Here is a 23,088-nt window from a genome sequence, read left to right as displayed (position 1 = left end):
GGAACTTGTCCTATATGTTTGTAGGTGTCAATTTAGAAAGAGTCCATTGTATCTACGAAGTGGAGCTGGAAATTGCATGATGAGAAATTTGGTCAAGTACTGCAATAAAAAGTGGACAATGATGGAAACCACACGTGTCCAGACATGCAACCTATCAGGGTGAGTCAGAAGAAAGATCATAAGCAAAAGATAGCAACTTTATAGCGAAAAGGGAAAAGAGACGTTGGAACCAGGCAGCCGCAGGCATTTGCAGACCCTGAGCAAGAGGCCACCTGATCTTTGTGGTTGCAAAGGGCCGTTAGGATGGAGAACTGCTCGGGGTGGCACGGTGGTTAGCACTGCTGCTTCACAGCGCCTAGGACCCAGGTTCGATCCCGGCCCTGAGTCACTGTCCGTGTGAAGCTTGCACATTCTCCCCATGTCTGCATGGGTCTCACCCCCACAACCCAAAGATGTGCGGGGTAGGTGAATTGACCAAGCTAAATTGCCCCTTAATCGGGAAAAGTTTAAAAAAATTAGAATGGAGATCTGCTTATGAAATAATGAAACAGATATGTCTTGTTTATCAGACCTTTTGGAAGAATTACCTCAGCTACAGGAGGGTCTTACATATAAGTCATTGAATATTCTAGAAGAGGAACAAATAGCATAAAACGTACAGGAGATCAAAGCTTCAGGAGCGAAAACGTTGGAAACCAGAAGACGACCCCCAAATTAGGTACTCTGAGACCAGTAAACCCCCAGAGAAGAGCCTGACCAGCTGTTCGGCTAGGATAATACTTGAGTTTAATTCGAAAGTTGAGTAACATTTTAGTATATTGAGTTAAAGAGTCTGTGACAATATAAACTGACATTTATCGAGTTCAATGTCTGTGTGACATATCAGTACAAATAAAGAGTCTTTAAGTGAATGCTACCAGTCTTGCGTAGTCTGTGTGACATGTACATAGAACATAGAACATAGAACGATACAGCGCAGTACAGGCCCTTCGGCCCTCAATGTTGCACCGACATGGAAAAAAAAAACTAAAGGCCATCTAACCTACACTATGCCCTTATCATCCATATGCTTATCCAATAAATTTTTAAATGCCCTCAATGTTGGCGAGTTCACTACTGTTGCAGGTAGGGCATTCCACGGCCTCACCACTCTTTGCGTAAAAAACCCACCTCTGACCTCTGTCCTATATCTATTACCCCTCAATTTAAGGCTATGTCCCCTCGTGCTAGCCACCTCCATCCGCGGGAGAAGGCTCTCGCTGTCCACCCTATCTAACCCTCTGATCATTTTGTATGCCTCTATTAAGTCACCTCTTAACCTTCTTCTCTCTAACGAAAACAACCTCAAGTCCATCAGCCTTTCCTCATAAGATTTTCCCTCCATACCAGGCAACATCCTGGTAAATCTCCTCTGCACCCGTTCCAAAGCTTCCACGTCCTTCCTATAATGAGGCGACCAGAACTGTACGCAATACTCCAAATGCGGCCGTACCAGAGTTTGGTACAGCTGCATCATGACCTCATGGCTCCGGAACTCAATCCCTCTACCAATAAAGGCCAACACACCATAGGCCTTCTTCACAACCCTATCAACCTGGGTGGCAACTTTCAGGGATCTATGTACATGGACACCGAGATCCCTCTGCTCATCCACACTACCAAGAATTTTACCATTAGCCAAATATTCCGCATTCCTGTTATTCTTTCCAAAGTGAATCACCTCACACTTTTCCACATTAAACTCCATTTGCCACCTCTCAGCCCAGCTCTGCAGCTTATCTATGTCCCTCTGTAACCTGCAACATCCTTCCGCACTGTCTACAACTCCACCGACTTTAGTGTCGTCTGCAAATTTACTCACCCATCCTTCTGCGCCCTCCTCTAGGTCATTTATAAAAATGACAAACAGCAACGGCCCCAGAACAGATCCTTGTGGTACGCCACTCGTAACTGAACTCCATTCTGAACATTTCCCATCAACTACCACTCTCTGTCTTCTTTCAACTAGCCAATTTCTGATCCACATCTCTAAATCACCCTCAATCCCCAGCCTCCGTATTTTCTGCAATAGACGACCGTGGGGAACCTTATCAAACGCTTTACTGAAATCCATATACACCACATCAACTGCTCTACCCTCGTCTACCTGTTCAGTCACCTTCTCAAAGAACTCGATAAGGTTTGTGAGGCATGACCTACCCTTCACAAAACCATGCTGACTATCCCTAATCATATTATTCCTATCTAGATGATTATAAATCGTATCTTTTATAATCCTCTCCAAGACTTTACCCACCACAGACGTTAGGCTCACCGGCCTATAGTTACCGGGGTTATCTCTACTCCCCTTCTTGAACAAAGGGACCACATTTGCTATCCTCCAGTCCTCTGGCACTATTCCTGTAGCCAATGATGACCTAAAAATCAAAGCCAAAGGCTCAGCAATCTCTTCCCTGGCTTCCCAGAGAATCCTAGGATAAATCCCATCCGGCCCCGGGGACTTATCTATTTTCACCTTGTCCAGAATTGCCAACACGTCTTCCCTACGCACCTCAATGCCATCTATTCTAATAGCCTGGGTCTCAGCATTCTCCTCCACAATATTATCTTTTTCTTGAGTGAATACTGACGAAAAGTATTCATTTAGTATCTCGCTTATCTCCTCAGCCTCCACACACAACTTCCCACCACTGTCCTTGACTGGCCCTACTCTTACCCTAGTCATTCTTTTATTCCTGACATACCTATAGAAAGCTTTTGGGTTTTCCTTGATCCTACCTGCCAAAGACTTCTCATGTCCCCTCCTTGCTCGTCTCAGCTCTCTCTTTAGATCCTTCCTCGCTTCCTTGTAACTATCAAGTGCCCCAACTGAAACTTCACGCCTCATCTTCACATAGGCCTCCTTCTTCCTCTTAACAAGAGATTCCACTTCTTTGGTAAACCACGGTTCCCTCGCTCGACCCCTTCCTCCCTGCCTGACTGGTACGTACTTATCAAGAACATGCAATAGCTGTTCCTTGAACAAGCTCCACATATCCAGTGTGCCCAACCCTTGCAGCCTACTTCTCCAACCAACACATCCTAAGTCATGTCTAATGGCATCATAATTGCCCTTCCCCCAGCTATAACTCTTGCTCTGCGGGGTATACTTATCCCTTTCCATCACTAACGTAAAGGTCACCGAATTGTGGTCACTGTCTCCAAAGTGTTCACCTACCTCCAGATCTAACACCTGTCCTGGTTCATTACCCAAAACCAAATCCAAAGTGGCCTCACCTCTTGTTGGCCTGTCAACATATTGTGTCAGAAAACCCTCCTGCACACATTGTACAAAGAACGACCCATCCATGTCAGTTGTGAACCTTCAAGGAGCAGAGGGGGGCAACAAGAGACTGGCTTCCTGTTCTAATCATAAAATTGTGAGCAGAACAGACAATGATTCTACCTCACAATAATAGTAATAATATTGTTGGACTAGTAATCCTTAGGTCTGGACTAAAACTCCAGTGACATGGTTCAAGTTTCACCATGTTTAAACATGGACAAAAGACTCCAGAGATGAGGAGCGAGTGACTGCCCTTGACATCAAAGCAGATTAGATCAACTGTGGCATTAAGGAGCCCTAGCAAAACTGGGGTCAATGGGAATCAAGGGGAAATCTCTCCACAAGAAGATAGTTGTGGTTGTTGGAAGATCAGTCACCTCAGTCCTGGAACATCACTGCAGGAGTTCCTCAGGGTAGTGTCCCAGGTCCAACCATCTTCAGCTGCTTCACCAATGACCTTCCTTCCAAAGTAAGGTCAGATGTGGGGACGTTTATTGATGATTGCACAATATTCAGCACCATTCGTGATTCCTCAGACACTAAAGCAGTCCATGTGCAAATGCAGCAAGACTTGGACAATATCCAGGCTTGGGCTGATAGGTGGCAAGTATCATTCTGCTAGGCAAAGATCATCACCAATAAGAGAGAATCAAACCATCGCCACCCTGACATTCAATGACATTCCACTATCAATATCCTGGGGGTCGCCACTGACCTGAAACTGAACTGGACTAGCCATAGAAATACTGTGGCTATATTAGCAGGTAAGGGGCAAGGAATCCGGTGACAAGTAACTTACCTCCTGACTCCCCAAAACCTGTCCACAAGGCACAAGTCTGAAGTGCAATGGAATACTCCCCATTTGTCTAGATGAGTGCAGCTCCAACAACACTCGAGAAGCCCAACACCCATCCAGGACAAAGCAGCCCACTTGATTGGCATCCCTTCAACAAATATTCACTCCCTCTACCACTGACTCTCAGTAGCAGCAATGTGCATCATCCACAAGATGCACTGCAGGAACTCATCCAGGCTCCTCAGGCAGCACCTTCCAAACCCACCACCATTACAATCGAGAAGGACAAGGGCAACGGACATATGGGAACACCACCACCTGGAAGTTCCCCTCCAAGTCACTTACCATCCTGACTTGCAAATATATCACTATTGCTTCATTGTCGCTGGGTCAAAATCCTTGAACTCCCTCCGTAATCGCTCAGTGTGTGTACCTACATCACATGAATTGCAGCAGTTCAAGACAGCTCACCACCATCTTCTTGAGGGCAATTAGGGATGGGCACCAAATGCTGGCCGAGCCAGCAAAGTCCACATCCCGTAACAATGAATTAAAAAAGGTAGCACTCAAATTTATGAAATCTGGAATAAAATGATAATGTCAGAGTGATGAACATGAAATTACTTGACTGTCATAAATATCCACCTGGCTCACTAATGTCCTCTAGGAAAGGATATCCATGGTGCTTACCCAATCTGGTCTACATGTGGCTCCAGACCCACAGCAATATAATTGCCCTCTGAAGTGGCCTAGGAAACTCAGTTATAACAAAATCACGGCAGAAAAGTTAAGAAAGAATAAAACTAGACAAGACTACCCAGCAACGACATAAGCACCGGAAATGACGAAACACACCCTACCCAGCCAACCCTGCAAAGTGCTCCTCACGAACATCTGGGGATGTGCTCCCCTCCAAGTCACACACCACACTGACTTAGAACTATAATCGCCATTCATTTACTGTCGCTGGTCCAAATTGTTGGGACTCCCTCCCAAACAGCAGACTGAATGGAAGCAAACCTAGAACAATCAGCCTTTCCCTTTGTGCAGTCAGATCACTCAACTGTTTTATTGGAATATTAGTAGCCACAGAATGGTTACAGCACAAAAGCCATCATTTGGCCAGTCACGTATGGGCTGGCTCTCCAAATAAGTTGCTGCAGTTGGACTTTATGTTCAGCTTTTGACGCTCGGGTAATCTGGTTTCTGCAGTCGAGTTCAATCTGTATATGGTCACTTGCCCCTTCCTTCAATATAACAAGACTATCTCCTGGTCTTATTTTGCTTGCTTTTTCACACCAGACTGACACATTCAAGCTCAATATCTGATTGTTTAATACCAAGTATCAGTCACTTCACTCAGTGAAATGCACAGCATTGGGAATGGAGACTTGTAATGATTTTAAAATATGCAGACATTTCATCCATTCAATCTCATTTCTCTGTGAAAATCAGTGATAAATCAACACATACCTGTCACAGAAATACCATGAGCTTTCAACACAACCATTGGAAATCTGTTTTTATCCTAACAACTATCAGCACACATGCTAATAACTGTCAGCCAATATTTACAGCATCTGTTGAAAATAATTAACTAATACTTTGGATTGATTTCTAAACAATAATATGGAATTTGAAGCTAAAGAACTTGGTAGTAGGGTTATGTAGCATGTATTTTGAGCCACGTTGCATTACAAAATCAATTGTGGCCATTAGTACGCTGAATTATCTTTTCTTAATCCTCCTATGCTTCAGGTGGTCATGTTATAAATACTTCTCCGTATCCCTTCCATCTTTGCTGTATAGAAATGAGGCTCATCAGACCTACTCCTACTCATTCTTTCCCAGGAGATCAAAATTGAAGCAACTCCGACTTTTCCTCAGTCTTCCCTCCTGCTTCAGATTGTAGCATTCAAAATCAAAACTTAATGTCACTCAATTGATGATTGGCCTACGTATTTTACTCTTTTCATCTCTGGTGTCCTGGCCATTCAGCTTGGATTCTCAATACAACAAAATTGTAGATTCCCATCGCTGCCTCCCTCCCTCCCACCCACACCACCAACATCAAAGCGGATTAGACAATTCTGACCTTTATAAATTACAAGTCACTGCAGCAAAGCTAATTGCAGATTATTAATAACAGCACAACAGCCACAAGAAAAGAGACTTTGTTTTTAACAAAAGGTCCCATTTGACATTGTTCACTAATAATTGTTGGTGTGATGTCATCATGAAAAGGGTATAAAAATACTCGACATTGGGGGTGGGGGGATGGATCTTTTGCTCTCTGAATTATACTCAAGGAGATTGGACAATAGTAAAACCCCCACAACAGCAAAATCGGAATAGTTATTGTTTACTCCCAAACACAGACATTAAGTGTCATGGCTCAACGGTTGCATAAGGTTGTGGGTTCATGGCCCACTCCAGAATCTCGAGTACATGATCTGGGCTGGGAATAAACTTGTATTACATAAATATGGAAGCCAAAAGGTGATCTAATTCAAGAATGTAATATAATTACAGGATTTGATAGAGAGTAGATATGTAGGGAGGGAAGAAAGAAAAATTGAGTGAGGGTTGGAGAGAGAAACTGTTTCCTCTAGTGGAAGTCCCGAACAAGGTGCCATAATCTTAAAATTGGAGATTAGTTGTTCAGAGGTCACTTCATCAGGGAGCACTTCATACAAAGGGTAATGAAAATCTGGAACTGGGTGGAGGATCAATGGAAATTTCAAGACTGAGAATGCTAACTTTTGTTCGGCAAGGGTATTAAGAGATTGTAAACAAGTGTAGGTAATTTGAGTTAAGATAGAGATTAGCTATGATCTAAGGCAAACAGGCTTGAAAGACCTTCTCCTATTCACATGTTCCTATAGAATTGATTGTACTACCGAGAGGTGCTGCATAGTTGGCGATGCTGCATAGTTGGAGATGCTGAAGGTGCTGATTTAAAACCAAATGTGAAATATCTCCCAATACAACTTGAGGAACAGAGTTCTGGACAACATTTATCCCTCAACTAACATCTAAAGCAGATTATGAGGTAATTTATTTCACCACTGCTTGTGAGAGCTTGCTGTGAAGAAATTGACTGCCACATTTTCTACTATGCAATGGTGTGCATTGTTCAAAAGTACCTTATTGATTTTGAAGCAGCGGCAGGGTAGCGCAGTGGTTAGCACTGTTGACTCACGTTGCTGAGGACCCGGGTTCGTTCCCAGCCCTGGGGCACTGTTCGTGTGGAGTTTGTCCATTCTCCCCCTGTCTGCGTGGGTCTCACCCCCACAACCCAAAGATATGTAGGGTCAGTGGATTGGCCACGCTAAATTGCCCCTTAATTGTGAAAAAAAAATTGGGTACTCTAAACTTAGTTTTAAAAATTAATTGATTTTGAAGCACTTTGGGAAGTCTGAAGGTGCTATATAAATGCAAGTCTTTCCTTTTATTCTCACGCATCCACTTAAGTATTAGATGGTATTTCTGGTTACAGGTCAAATTTTCTATGTTACATATGCTCACATATATAAAACATAAATGTACATTCTTGCTGAAGTCTGGGTTTTTTCAGTAACTACGGAGTAACGTAGGGCTAAGTGAATACAGCTTGAAGCTGCAGGGCGAACAGGTTACCCATTACAGATTATAGAAAGATTTTTATTACTTTACCCATTACGTTCCAACCTAAACAGTGAAGCATGACATACCTGGTAAGGACAGGGAATGTGGTATTCACGACAACGTTCCTGAATCCATGTTGTCTCCCATACAGTACGAAATGCTTGCTCATAAAAGTAACATCCAATGACGACAAGGAGTGGCACGAGGTACAGAACGCTGAACACACCAATGCGGATCATGAATTTCACCAACTTGTCCTGATTCTCTTTTTCCAGTGGGATTTCAATCCGTACACGGTTCAAGGATATTATACCTGCCAGCAGCAAAGAAACCCCTACCACCACATAGAGACACAGAGGAGCCAAAACAAAATATCGCAGCGCATCAATGTCATACAGACCAACAAAGCAGACACCACTGATGTTGTCCCCTTCAATTTTGTTCATGGCGAGGAGAACGATAGTGAGAGTTCCTGGTATCCCCCAGGCACTAGCGTGGAACAGTAGTGCTTTCTTCTCTATGGCCTCACTGCCCCATTTGGGAACGGCAGCCAAAAACCACGTGATGGTAAGGATGACCCACCAGACACTGCCTGCCATGGTGAAGAAGTAAAGTACCATAAACAATATGGTACATGCCTTATTGTGGGAACCTTGTGTCACTGTAGACGCTTTATAAACTGAAGGATCATTCCTGTTGCAGGCAACTGTGTCTTCTAGAAGAAACCCAATGAAGAACACCAAGGAAACCATCATGTAACAGACTGCATAAAATATGATTGGTCGCTCTGGATAGCGGAATCGCTTCACATCAATGAGGAACGTGAGAAAGGTGAAGAGTGTAGCAGATAGGCAGACGATAGATATCACGCCAATGAAGTACCTAGCAAAAGAGAGCTCTTCACGTCTGAAATACATGTTAGGACAGGGCGGTGAACAGTCTGTGACCCCCAGAAAGGAATAGCCAAGCTCAGGATCGATTTTCAATTCCCGTGGGCACCAAAAACCATAGTCCCGCTGCACAGCCATTGGGGCCTCCTCTGTGGGATCACCACCTGAAACAGAGTCACTGTGGCGTGGGTAGGCTTCATCACACTCTGGAAATCTGTGGAACAGAAACAGTAAATCAGAATATCAATTCCTATTGCTTAGTTTACTACATACAGATATCTAATTTTCACATTGTATTTATCCCCACTTCTGATTCTATTTGGAAGAATTATGGTTATAATTTTCAAAAAAAATTTTATACTTGAGAGTTTCTGACAATACCAGAAATAACTGGTCTGGAGAACCTGATATTAACAAAGCAAGAAGTCTGAAGACCATAATACTTATAATCTTATGTGACCGTTGTATCTATATGGTTGTCAGCCAAGGTCTTTCACGCCAAAGGTAGTGGAAATCCCCAGATGTGCCTCTCTGAAACCACTGCAGTCAATGCTATCTTTATCTAGAGAACAATTTTAACGTCCAAGGTGTAGACCAATGACCGATAATCTGGCAACTTGTTAGCGTAAGTGTAGCATGCTTGAGATGAACAGTCCACCATCTGCAAGACACAAGTCAGGAAAGTGATGGATACACTTAATTTGCCTGGATTGGTGCCTCTCAAAAAGCTGAACACCATCCAAGACAAAGCAGCCTATTTGACTGTTACCTATCTACCACTTTACTTCTTTCACTTGTGCAGTGGCATCCAAGCGTATGATCTACAATATTCACATTAGCAACTCACCTACCTTCTTTCATGGGCACTTCAAAACACACAACCTCTACCATCTAGAAGGAAAAGGCCAGCAGGTGCATGGGAGCTCCACTATTTGCAAATTGCCTTAAATTGGAATTATAGTGCTGCTCCTTCACTGTCAATGGATCAAAATTCTTTTTTCCCCCAATTAAGGGGAAATTTAGTGTGGCCAATCCATCTACCCTGCACAATTTTGGGGTGTGGGGTTGAGACCCACACAGAAATGGGGAGAATGTACAAACTCCACACAGTGACCTGGGGCTGGGATCGAATCCGGGTCCGGGATCGAACCTGGATCCGGGATCGAACCCGGGTCCTCGCCGCCGTGAGGCAACAGTGCTAACCACTGCCCCACCATGCCACCCTGGCTCAAAACCTTAACAGCACTGTGGGTTACCTACACTAGATGGAATGCAGTGGTTCAAGGTGGCTCGTAGAGTTGGGCAATAAATGTTGGCCTTGCCAGCAATGCTCACAACCCAGAAACAAATTTTTAAAAAACAAGGTGACTTTAGAATCATACAATGCAGAAGGAGGCCATTCAGCCCATAGAGTGTGCACTGGCCCTTGGAATGAGCCCCCTACTTCTGCCCATGCCTTCACCCTATCCTGGTAACCCTACTAATGAGCAATTTAACAATCCACCTAAACTGTACATCTTTGGACTGTAGGAGGAAACGGGGCCATGCGGAAGAAACACTCGCCGACCCGGGGAAAAAGTGCAAACTTCACACACACAGTCACCCGAGGTTGGAATCGAATCCGGGTCCCTAGCGCTATGATGCAGCAGTGGGAACTACTGTGCCACCCTTAAATGAGATGAGGCCTTGCGTTACATCACTTCTGATGTACACAGTGTAGCACTCCCTCAGCTCTGTACTGAAGAGTGGCTTGGATTATGTGCTCAAAAGTGGTTGCATCTTTGACCCTTTGAGCCAGAGGTCACAGTACGACCAGTTGAACCAAGCTCACACTTCAAGCTTAATGGGAGTTTTACATGAGCAATAGATTGGGCACATGCTATGCTTTAGAAGCTGACAAATATCATCCCATTAGCTTCAGCTAAAATTGTCTCGATTTTATTGCAGATAAAATATTAATAATACTAATCTTTATTATTGTCACAAGTAGGCTTACATTAATACTGCAATGAAGCTACTGTGAAAATCCCCTAGTCGCCACATTCCGGCACCTATTCGGGTATACCGAGTGAGAATTCAGATTGTCCAATTCACCTAACAGCATGGGCGGTATTCTCCGCTCCTGATAAAAATCTAATCCATGGGATGGCCATCGTGAAATGGGCCGAGGTTCACGACGGCCTCGGGGCCCGCTCCCCGCACCTAATTCACCCCCACCTGGGGGGCTAGAAGCGGGCCTCCGACTTTCCGGCCGCGACCTCATCGCGCCGGAAATGACGCGCAAAATGGCGCATTTGTGAGCATGTTGTGAGGTGCAACATGCGCGGGTTGGAACCGGCAACCCACGCATGCGCGGATGACTTCATCGCGCAGACGGCGCGAACCGTGCATGCGCGGTGGCCGTCTTTCTCCTCAGCCGCCCGGCAAGACGTGGCGGCTTGATCTTGCCGGGCGGCGGAGGGGAAAGTTTTGGACGCTGGCCCGACGTTCGGTGGGCACTGATCGCGGGCCTGTCCTCTCCCGAGCACAGTCGTGGTGCTCCTGTGCCAATCAGGCCCCTAGATGCCCCAAACGGGCATCTGGCGCCCGTTTCACGAATGCAGCGACCAGGTGTGGTTGCTGCCGTGGTGAAACGGGTGTGAAGGGCCGGCCGCTTGGCCCATCGGGCTCTGAGAATCGCCGTGAAAAACGGCAATTTTTCCGAGGGGGGGGGGGGGCAGGAGAATCGCTGGGGGCGCCAGGGGGGCGTGAAAAATGTCGGGAGGCCCTCCCACAATCTCCCACGCCACGTGGGGAGCGGAGAATTCTGCCCCAAGTCTTTCGGGACTTGTGGGAGGAAACCAGGGCACCGGGAGGAAGCCCACGCAGAAATGGGAAGAACGTGCAGACTCCACACAGACAGTGACCCAAGCAGGAATCGAAGCCAGGACCCTGCCGCTGTGAAGCAACATTGCGACCACTATGCTACCGTTCTGCCCGTATAAAAACAGAAATTCATAAGATATAGTACAAACTTGCAGTACATATAAAACTGGCATTTATTCCAAACATGTAGTCATTGCAACATCTTTTAAAAATATTCCTTGGTATTGCCATTGCAAGATTCTTATGAAACTGCATCTATCATTTTCCCTCCCATCCCAGAATGGAGGCATGATGCATAGAAAACTGATTATGTTGACGCACAAGATCCTTTTAATATAGGATTGTTTTCTCATTTAATTAGTAGGATTTGAGCAGAATAATATCACAGTTAACCAAACTGTGGACTTTGTACAAAGTTTTCCACCATTGGCACATCCCTGGCATCAGGTCTTGATCGGTTGTAGACTCTTTCTTAGAGATTGATTGTTATGATTAGTCAACAGCTTGATTATTGTTGCATCACGTGACAACCAAGATGGTTGCAGGCAAACAAAATGAACTGTGATCTGGAAAGAGCCCCTGTTTCTCCCCGTGTCTGCCTGGGTCTCACCCCCACAACCCAAAGATGTGCAGGGTAGGTGCATTGGCCATGCTAAATTGCCACTTAATTGCGAAAAAAAAGAATTGGCTACTTTCAATTTAAAAAAAAGGAAAGAGCCCCTGTTTTTCCTTATATATTCAAAGTCCTAACTTTGGCTGTACAGGGCACATATTTAAAACTTGTGGATGACACAGAACGTAGAAACATTGTGAACTATGGAGGAGGACAGTAATGGACTTCAAAAGAACATGGTGAAGCTGGGTGGACATGTTGCAGATTAAATTTAATGCAGGGAAGCATGAAGCAATTCATTTTGGCAGGATGGACAAGTAGGCAAAATAAAATGGATTCTACAATTTTAAAAGGGGTGCAGGAGCAGAGGGACCTGAAGCTATATGTGCCTAAATCATTGAAGGTGACAAGACAGGTTGAGAACGTGGTTAATAAGGGATAGGAGATCCTGGGTTTTGAATAGAAGCAAAAAGTATAAAAACAAGGACGTTATGGTGAACTTTTCTAAACATTGGCTCACCCTCAACGGCTCACCCTTAACTCGAGCATTGTGTTTAAATCTATGCAACACTGTTAAGATGGATGGAATGGCATTAGAGAGCTTGAAGAAGATCAGGTGTGCTCTGAATAAGAAGAGGAAACTTGGCAGTACGTTCAATTTTAACACCTGCACCCTTCCCGCAAGGGATAGTGGAAATAAGACAAATCCTCACAGGTCCATTTTCACCTCCTCCACCAGGCTGGATAGGTTCCACCTATGGAGCGGTTTCGAGTTATGAGCTATCTATATCCCCAGGTTCTTGAATTTGGTCAGGGTCAGTTTAAACCGTGATGCCTCCAGCTCTGCTCCTCCCCTTGGGGTTTCACAGGGAAGATTATGCTCTCATCCAGGTTGAGTTTGTAACCCGAGACAGCTCAGAACTCCCTCAGGAGTTCTGCTTTCTTGCCCATGCTGGCCAGGGGGCTCGACATCTGCATAGAATGAAATTCTAGTGCTCCCTGCCCCCTCTCCGAATGCCTTTCTGCCCCTTCGCTGATCTAACAGTGGCTCAATTGCCATTTCGAGCAGCAGCGGGGACAACGGGCCTCATTCCTCTGTGCAGCAGGAAATATTCAGATCTGGTGATGCTTGTCTACATGCTCACCATGGTAGTGCTGTGCAAATGTTTCATGAGGTAAACCCTGGTCCAAACCCAAACCGTTCAAGCATCTGTATGAGGTACCTCCATGCTATTCATTTGAAGGCTTTCTCAGCATCCAGGGAGATGTCCTCTTCCCAGGTGGGGTCATAACCACGTTCAGCAATCTTATGACGTTTGCTGTTAGCTGTCTGCCCATGATAATCCAGGTCTGATCTTCCACGATCGCTTCTGGCAGGCAACTTTTCAGTTGTCTCACTAGAGCTTTCACCAGGAAATTAGCGTCAGGATTTAGGAGTGGGCTGGGTCAATATGACCTGCATTCCGTCGGGTCTTTGTCTTTTTTTGGGATTAGTAAGATAGAGGCCTGTACCAGTGGCAGGGCCCACTCAACAGGGAGTCATTGAACATCTGCCGCGAACCTTTTGAATAAATCCACCAGGAACCCACCCGGTCCAGGTGCATTCCCTGATCTCTGAATTGATGGATTCCATGATCTCATCCAGCCCCAGCAGTGCTTACAGCCCCGATTCATGTTCTCCTCCACAACTAATATATCCAGCCTGTTGAGGACCTGTTCATCTACCGAGTTCCCTTCGGGGGCTCGGAGATGCACAGTCCCTGGTAAAGGTTTGATCTAATTTGGGGCCATAACCATCCTACTGTTCCTGTGCTTTACTTGTAATATTTCCTTTGAGGCAGCCTGTTTTCTTGAGGTTATGATGGAACTGTATAAAACACTTGTTAAGCCACAGATAGTGCAGTTCCGGTGGCCACACTGCAGGAAGAATGTCACTGGAAAGGGTGCAGAGGAGACTCACCAGGATGTTGGCTGGACTGGGGCGTTTCAGCTAAGTCCCGAAAGATGTGCCGTGAGGTAATTTGGACATTCTGAATTCTCCTTCTGTGTACCCGAACAGGTGCCGGAATGTGGCGACTAGGGGCTTTTCACAGTAACTTAATTGCAGTGCTAGAGTAAGCCTACTTGTGACAATAAAGATTATTTATTATTATACATATCCATCGATGGCTTGTGCAATTCTTTTACAGAAGGCCTTGTTGGTGAGGTGGTCTGTGTCTAACCTCCATGAGGAGCTTTGAGCCTGGCTCATCTCCAACTTCACATCCATGTTGGACCGGTCGATCTCCCACATTTCAGAGTCACAAGGGCCTAGCCCCCACCTTGCTGGGTACCACCGGCAACTGTTCCGGAAGGAGGGGCACCACCGGGCTCAGGATCCATGGTCGGTCCTCAGGTATCTGGTCCCAAGAAGGTTCACGTGTCTATTCGAGTCCTTTCCTTGCACCTGCACCATATACGAGATTGGTCTGGAGTGTTTTATGATCGTTCCTGGAATCCACAATGCCCCGTCAGTAAAATTCCGGCTGCAAGCATGCAGGTGCAGCAGGAGGTAAAGAAGGCTAATGGTATGTTGGTCTTTATTGCGAGATGTAGAGATGCCAGTGTTGGACTGGGGTGAGCTTAGTAAGAAGTCTTACAACACCAGGTTTAAGTCCAACAGGTTTGTTTCAAACACTAGCTTTCGGAGGTTTGCTCCTTCCTCAGGTAAATGCAAGAGGTTTTGAGTACAGGAGCAGGGATGTCTTGCTGCAATTGAACAGGGCCTTGGTAAGGCCACACCTGGAGTATTGTGGGCAGTTTTTGTCTCCTTATCTGAGGAAGGATGTTCTTGCTCTCGAGGGAGTGCAGCAAAGGTTTACCAGACTGATTCCTGGGATGGTAAACTGACGTATGAGGAGAGAGTGAGTCAATTAGGATTATTCGCTGGAGTTCAGAAGAATGAAAGGGGATCAAATGGGAACCTATAAAATTCCTAGAGGATTTCTACAACAGGACATTGACAGGATGCAGAGCTGGGCTGAGAAGTGGCAGATGGAGTTCAACCTTGATAATTGTGAAGTGATTCATTTTGGAAGGTCGAATTTGAATGCTGAATACAGGGTGAAAGGCAGGATTCTTGGAGGTGTGGAGGAACAGAGGGATCTTGGGGTCCACGTACATAGATCCCTCAAAGTTGCCACCCAGGTTGATAGAGTTGTTAAGAAGGCGTACGGTGTGTTGGCTTTATTAACAGGAGGATTGAGTTTAAGAGCCGCAAGGCTTTGCTGCAGCTTTATAAAACTCTAGTTCGGCCAAACTTGGAATATTGCGACCAGTTCTGGTCGCCTCAATGTAGGAAGGATGTGGATGCTTTGGAGAGGGTACAGAGGAGATTTACCAGGATGCTGCCTGGACTGGAGGGCATGTCTTATGAAGAAAGGTTGAGGGGGAGCTAGGGCTTTTCTCACTGGAGCGAAAAAAGCAGAGAGGTGACTTGATAGAGGTGTACAAGGTGATGAGAGGCATGGATAGAGTGGATAGCCAGAGACTTTTCCCCAGGGTGGAAATGGCTGTCACGAGGGGGCGTAATTTTAAGGTGATTGGAGGAAAGTATAGGGGATATATCAGATGTAGGTTCTTTACACAGAGAGTGGTGGGTGTGTGGAATGCACTGCCAGCAGAGGTGGTGGAGTCAGAGTCATTCGGGACTTTTAAGCGACTCTTAGACAGGCACATGGACAGCAGTAAATTGAGGGGGTGTAGGTTAGGTTGATCTTAGATTGGGATAAATGGTCGGCACAACATCGTGGGCTGAAGGGCCTGTACTGTGCTGCACTGTTCTATGTTCTATGTAAACGGAGTCACCGGCGGTGAATTTTCTTACGGGCTTGGCTTGCTTCGCTCCGATCCTATCCCTGATGTCCGGCGAATCGAGGATCAATCGCGCGCAAGCAATGACCCATCAAAAGCTCCGCGGGTGTCACCCCAGTGGCAGTCTGCGCTGTGGCCCTATGGTAGAGCAGGAAACTGGTGTGCCCGAGGTCTGTTTTCTCATCCCAAGTTTGAATGACTGTACGGCATGCTCTGCCAATCTATTGAATGTCTGTACGGCATGCTCTGCCAATCTATTGAATGTCTGTACGGCATGCTCTGCCAATCTATTGAATGTCTGTACGGCATGCTCTGCCAATCTATTGAATGTCTGTACGGCATGCTCTGCCAATCTATTGAATGTCTGCACGGCATGCTCTGCCAATCTATTGAATGTCTGTACGGCATGCTCTGCCAATCTACTGAATGTCTGTACGGCATGCTTTGCCAATCTACTGAATGTCTGTACGGCATGCTCTGCCAATCTATTGAATGTCTGTACGGCATGCTTTGCCAATCTATTCGAGAACGGGTGATAAGGGCGACGGGGACATGACAGACCCCATTTTGCTTCAAAAAATCCGCAAACTCCGAACTAGTAAACGCGATGCCGTTGTCCAACACGAGTACCTCCGGGAGTTCATGAATGCTAAATGTCTGCCTGAGCCGCTCGCTGGTGGCATGCGATGGAGTCGTCGCCATCGGGGGTTCATCCATCCATTTAGAGTGCGCGTCTATTATTAGTAGGTACACTGCCCCCTGGAAAGGCCCCGCAAAATCCATATGGAGGTGGGACCATGGTTGAAGTAGATCTGCCGGGCCGGGGGGAGGAGGAAGCTTCTGGTGCTCCTGGCACCGGAAACACTGTTTTGCTAACTTCTCGATCTCTGCATTGATGCCGGGCCACCACATGTTTCTCTTGACCAACAACATCATTTTGCAAACTCCTGGATGTCTGCTGTGGAGGTCCTCCATAATTACTCCCTGGCCACACTCTGGGATGATCATTCGGGAACCCCACAGGAGGATGCCGTCCACCACAGTGAGTTCCGCTACTTTTGTGGTAAAAGCCCTCAGCTCCTCCGGGAGGGAAGAGTGCTGGGTCCCATACATCATGATGTGGCGGGCCCTGGCCAGCAGCAGATCCCCCTGCGTCCAAGCTTTTACTTGGACCGCTGTGACTACCTCGTCCGATGCCGCTGGCATTGGTGTGTTGGTGGGCAGCGGGAGGCAGCTGGGAGCGTCTGTGGGGAGAATATTTATCCCTGCACGATGTTCCAAAATATACTCGGATGCCGCCAGAAGGAGAGCCCAACACTGAATGTGGACGAACTCCACTGGGGGAAATTGCCTTGTTGTCTTTGAATAACCCCAAGAGCGTTTTATGATCGGTATAAGCCGTGAACGCATGGTCATAGACATATTGATGGAATCGTCTAACGTCAAACACCAGTGCCAATCCTTCCTTTTCTATTTGGGCGTAATTTCACTCCGCCGTCACCAAAGTTAATGTAGTGAATATAATGGGCCGCTCGGTACCAACATGTGAGCAACAAGGGCTTTAATGGGTTGAAGTCAGCAAGTGGGACAACGATAGTCGCCGCTTTACTTTGAACATTTTCTGCTGTGATGGGTCCCAAATCCACCTCTGGCCATTCTTTAACAATAAGTGCAAGTTCGAGATGAACTTTCCGTAATAGTTGACCCGGCCCAAAAACGAACGGAGTCCCGTGGGATCCTTTGATACGGGCGCCTGTCAGATGGCCTGAACTTTATTATCTACCGGGTATAGTCCGTGCCAGTCAACCCTGTCGTCCAAATAGGCAACTTCCTTTGCGTGTAACACGCACTTTTGCGCCGCGGGCAGACTCCAGCTGCCTTAAACCTATGCAACACATCCTCCAGGTTTTTCAGATGCTCCTTCTTGGAGGAACCGGTGGTCAGCACATCGTCCAGGTAAACTGCCACTGTTGGCAATCCACAGAGGATATTTTTCTATCACCCTTTGGAATATGGCTCTTGCTGACGAGACCCTGAATGGAAGCCTGGTAATATTAATACAACCCCCTTTGTGAGTTGATGATCATGTATTTGTGCGAGGACGGTCCAAAATCAACTGGAGATAGGCGTGGCTCATGTCGAGATGGTAAAAGTCCTTCCCGAGCCTCGCGTATAGGCCCTCAATCTTCAGCACAGGGTAATGATTCATACAGGATACTCGGTTGATTGCGATTTTGCAATCCCTGCAAAGGTGGATGGACCTGTCAGGCTTCATAACCAGCAGGACCAGCGCAGCCCATTCCACAAATTGCACCAGGCTAATAATTCCCAGCTTCTCCAAGCGGTGCAATTTGGCATCTACCTTCAGTATTAAAGCATAATGAATGGGACAGGCCCGGAAAGAGCATGGTTGGGCCTCCGAGCCTACTGATATCCTGCCGGAAGCCCCCCGGTTGGTACTGAGGCCCTCTTGGAGCACCCCGGGAAATGTAGCAACACAGTATCCGGCACAATGGGGTATATTCGGCATACCCGCTGCCAGAGGCATTTTAGTCTGTCATGCCCCTGCAAATTTGGGCTGGAACCTTTCATCACCACTAGTGGTAGACTCGTTGACACAGCCCCATATCCATGGGAACTTCCGAGGTTCCTGCGATTCCCAACGGTTGCCTTGTATATGACACATGCTGGGTGTCAGTATTTTCCAATGTGGCGCGTATCCGGAGCGAATTTTGTTGTGCATGCAGTGCCTGATCACAGAGACTGTGGCTCCACTTTCAAGTTCCATTCGATCCGAACCGTGACCTGGATAAGCGCCACCCATGGTGCCAAAATGCAATAAAGGCAGTGGGCCTCCTCCGGTTGGTCATCGACAAAATGTGTCCACGCTCTGGGGTGGTTTCCTGCTGGCGTCAGTCCCGCCGCCTCCCTCTGGCGCCGGTGCTTTCATTCAGTTCGTCAGGTATCTCTGGTGTACGGGATGCACGGCGTTCATTGGCGGGTAATTGGTGCAGTCAATCCTGGTCCCCTGGAGTGCACCCTCAATGGCGGGAGACCAAAACATCCACAGGACAGAAGAATGCTCTGCAACTTGCTGGGCGATCGAGTTTCAGAACAGCCATACCTCGGAGCTCCTGGACACCGCGCTCTGCGCCCTCCCGGGACAATGCTATCTCAGTCGATTTTTGCAGGTCCAGATCAGCTTCACACAGTAAATGTTCTTTGGTAGCCCCATCTCTGATCCGGGGCCTCACGGTAGCATGGTGGTTAGCATCAATGCTTCACAGCTCCAGGGTCCCAGGTTCGATTCCCGGCTGGGTCACTGTCTGTGTGGAGTCTGCACGTCCTCCCTGTGTGTGCGTGGGTTTCCTCCGGGTGCTCCGGTTTCCTCCCACAGTCCAAAGATGTGCGGGTTAGGTGGATTGGCCGTGCTAAATTGCCCGTAGTGTAAGGTTAATGGGGGTTTGTTGGGTTACGTGGGTTTAAATAGGGTGATCGTTGCTCGGCACAACATCGAGGGCCGAAGGGCCTGTTCTGTGCTGTACTGTTCTATTAAACCGACCGGTCTCAGAGCACCTCTGATAATGCCGGCCCGAACTCAGCGAGTTTGCACAACTGGCCCAGGAATTCCATTATCGGTTCGTCCTCGCATTGAGAAGCCTCGTGGAAATGAAAACGCGGATGATTAGTGGTGGTTTCGGGTTGAAATGGTGGGAAACAAGCAGAATGAGCTCCCTGAACCGGTATTTGTCAGGCGAGTGGGGAAAAGTTAAACTTTTGATAATGCTGAAGCTTCTGCACCGCAAACCACGAGGAGAGTCACAGTCTGTCTGTCGCCACCGACCATGTTGTTCAGACAAAAAGAATATTTCATTTGCTCTATGTACTGGGTGTCCAGTCTCGGCATCGATCGCCTCAAACTTACTGATGGGTGGCATTTCTGCCGCCTGAGGCCAAATCGAGCTGGGCCCAGTCTGGAGGAAACCCGACTCCTGCAGTTCCACTTAACCCTCGTCGCCAGTGTAAAGTCTCAGGCAAATGACTACTCCGAAGCGATGTCTATAGAAAAGTTCAGTTTTATTCTGATTACTATATACTCCTTGTACTCCCTGAAAGGTTTCCTGCGCCCGGTCCATACCTGGGCCAGGGTATTTATATCCCAGCAGTCCTAGGAGAAAAAAGGGGTTAGCCCCACCCTCTCATCTAGGTATATTGTATTCAGGTGAGGCCATAGGGACTTTGATGCTGCCAGTCCCTGGGCGTCCCTGTCGGGTAATAACACTCAGTTGTCCCCATAGTTGCTTGTACTCAGTTTTCAGATGTAGCGTTACCAATGCCTTGCACAATAGTAGCAAACATCTATATTTTTATACTCCCAATTCTTTTGCAGTAGAAGTCAACATGCCAATTTATTTCCTAATTGCTTGCTGTAATTACACACTGAAGCCCTAGTTATACAGAATCTCTCTGCTGCAAATGGAGGCCATTCGGTCCTTCGAGTCTGCACCCACCCTTGGAAAGAGCACCATACCAAGCCCACGTCCCCACCCTATCCCATAACCCAGTAATCCCACCTAACCTTTTGGATCTAAGGAGCAATTTAGCATGGCCAATCGTTTTACCTTTTTTAAAAATAAATTTAGAGTAACCAATTCATTTTTTCCAATTCAGGGACAATTTTGCGTGGTCAATCCACCTATCCTGCACATGTTTGGGTTGTGGGGGCGAAACCCACGCAAACACGGGGAGAAAGTGCAAACTCTGCATGGACAGTGACCCAGAGCCGGGATCGAACCTGGGACCTCAGCACCATGAGGCAGCAGTGCTACTCACTGCGCCACCATGCTTCCCCAATCCTCCAAACCTGCCCATCTTTGGACTCGCTGTAAGACTCGCCAGGGCACTGGTCTCAGAGTGGCTCAGGTGAAGATCAGTTCAGTTCCCACTTTCCTCAGTACTGGCACGTCAGTGCCACATGAATTGAAACCTATTTTTCCCATACCTCTATAAGCCATGCATCCAACTCTCTGATTTTATTTCCCCAATGCCAATTTTCTTGTGGTTCAGGTAGGAATCCACAGATTATTACCTTGTGGTTCTCCTTTTTAATTTAGTCTCTGGTAGCTCATACTCCCTCAGCAGAACCTCTTTCTTCATTGTAACTATGCCACTGACATGAAAACTAGATTCCACTCCAGGTTATTCTCTAGTTCAGAGGCGAGTGGCACTGGACAGGCAACACAGCCTTTGGGACTCGACTGTCGAGAACCATGTCTATCCCCTAATTATACTGTCTCCTCAACTAATGCAACTGAAAACAGACAGTGTTCAATTATCACATTTGTTGTTGCAGAGGCCTTTGTGCGCACAAAATGGTTCATTTTATTTGCTTACACAATATCAGTCACTAACTTTCTGCGAAGTGCTTTGGACGTTTGGAGGACATGAAAGATGCTACCGAAGTGCAAGTGCTTTCTTCTTTCAAATTCAAGCGAATTTTGTTCAATATTTTAAATAATCAGATGTCAAATTTCCAATGTTACCTGGAAGAGTAAAAGTGGGGAAAACGACCTTAGGGGTAGGTATGATCCATTGCCATATAAAGAGTGCCTCTTCAACCAGGAAATGATACAGCAGATCTTTGCAGGTTGCTGATTGAGGGTGGTCGAGTAGATACTGGCATGGGAATGGAAGCATACACATAGAAGGAAAAACATACTTATAGAAGGGAAAAACAAAGTGCTTGATTTGGAATTTTAAAGGTAACAAATGCTGGAAATTCACACAGAACTGGGTGGCACAGTGGTTAGCATTGCTGCCTCATAGCTCCAGGGTCCCAGGTTTAATTCCAGCCTCAGGTGACTCTCTGTATGGAGTTTGCACGCTCTCCCCGTGTCTTTGTGGGTTTCCTCCGGGTGCTCCGGTTTCCGTCCACAGTCTATAGTTACAAGAGTCCCAAACAAAATAAGCTCAAGCAGTTTCAAAGTCAGCACGGTAGCACTGTTGCTTCACAGCGCCAGGTTCCCAGGTTCGATTCCCAGCTTGGGTCACTGTCTGCGCGGAGTCTGCATGGTCTCCCCGTGTGTGCGTGGGTTTCTTCCGGGTGCTCCGGTTTCCTCCCACAAGTCCCAAAAGATGTGCTGTTAGGTGAATTGGACATTCTGAATTCTCACTCGGTGTACCCAAACAGGTGCCAGAGTGTGGTGACTAGGGGATTTTCAAAGGAATTTCATTGCAGTGTTAATGTAAGCCTACTTATGACAACAATAAAGATTATTATTAGTAAAGAGCATCAAGCCATTGTTTCCAAAACTGTCACTGACCTCATCTCCTCTGGACATCTTCCCTCCACATCTTCCAACCTCAGTCTCCCAACTCTGGACAGCCCGCTTCTACCGCATTCCCTAAATCCACAAACAGGACTGTCCCACCGTGTCAGCCTATTCTCGTCCCACCAAATTCATTTCTTTCCATCCTGACTCCAGATTCAACACCATTATCCCTACGAAACTCATCTCCAAACTCCATGGCCTTGGCTCCTCCCTCTGTGACTGGATCCTGAACTTTCTAACCCACAGGCCACAGTCAGTAAAGATAGGCAACAACACCTCCACGATCATCCTCAACACTGGTGTCCCACAAGGCTGTGTCCTCAGCCCCCAACTATACTCCTTATATACCTATGACTGTGTGGCCGAATTCCCCTCCAACTCGATTTTCAAATTTGCTGATGACACCACCATAGTGGGTCGGATTTCAAACAATGACGAGACAGAGTTTAGGAATGTGATAGAGAATCTGGTGAACTGGTACGACAAAGATAATCTCTCCCTCAATGTCAACAAAACGAAGGGGATTATCATCGACTTCAGGAAGCGTAGTGGAGAACATGCCCCTGCCTACATCAATGGGAACGTAGTAGAAAGGGTCGAGAGCTTCAGGTTTTTAGCAGTACAGATCACCAACAGCCTGTCTTGGTCCCCCCATGCCGACACTATAGTTAAGAAAGCCCACCAATGATTCTACTTTCTCAGAAGAATAAGGAAATTTGGCATGTCAGCTATGATCCTCACCAACGTCTACAGATGCACCATAGAAAGCATTCTTCCTGCTCTGCCCA

At 46.7% G+C, this 23,088-nt stretch overlaps 1 protein-coding gene across 3 annotated transcripts in view; it reads right to left on the bottom strand.

Moving 5' to 3' along the window:
* fzd3a (frizzled class receptor 3a) overlaps positions 1-23,088 on the bottom strand; it is a 139,044-nt gene that overhangs the window by 24,639 nt on the left and 91,317 nt on the right. For all 3 annotated transcript variants that reach the window (XM_038800487.1, XM_038800485.1, XM_038800486.1), the window contains one exon: positions 7,835-8,852. In XM_038800487.1, the coding sequence (XP_038656415.1) occupies positions 7,835-8,852 (1,018 nt within the window). The remainder of the gene's footprint in view (positions 1-7,834; positions 8,853-23,088) is intronic.

This window comes from Scyliorhinus canicula, chromosome 6 (genome assembly GCF_902713615.1).
Source record: "Scyliorhinus canicula chromosome 6, sScyCan1.1, whole genome shotgun sequence".
Classification (NCBI taxonomy): domain Eukaryota; kingdom Metazoa; phylum Chordata; class Chondrichthyes; order Carcharhiniformes; family Scyliorhinidae; genus Scyliorhinus; species Scyliorhinus canicula.
This window is presented reverse-complemented; position numbering and strand designations above follow the sequence as displayed.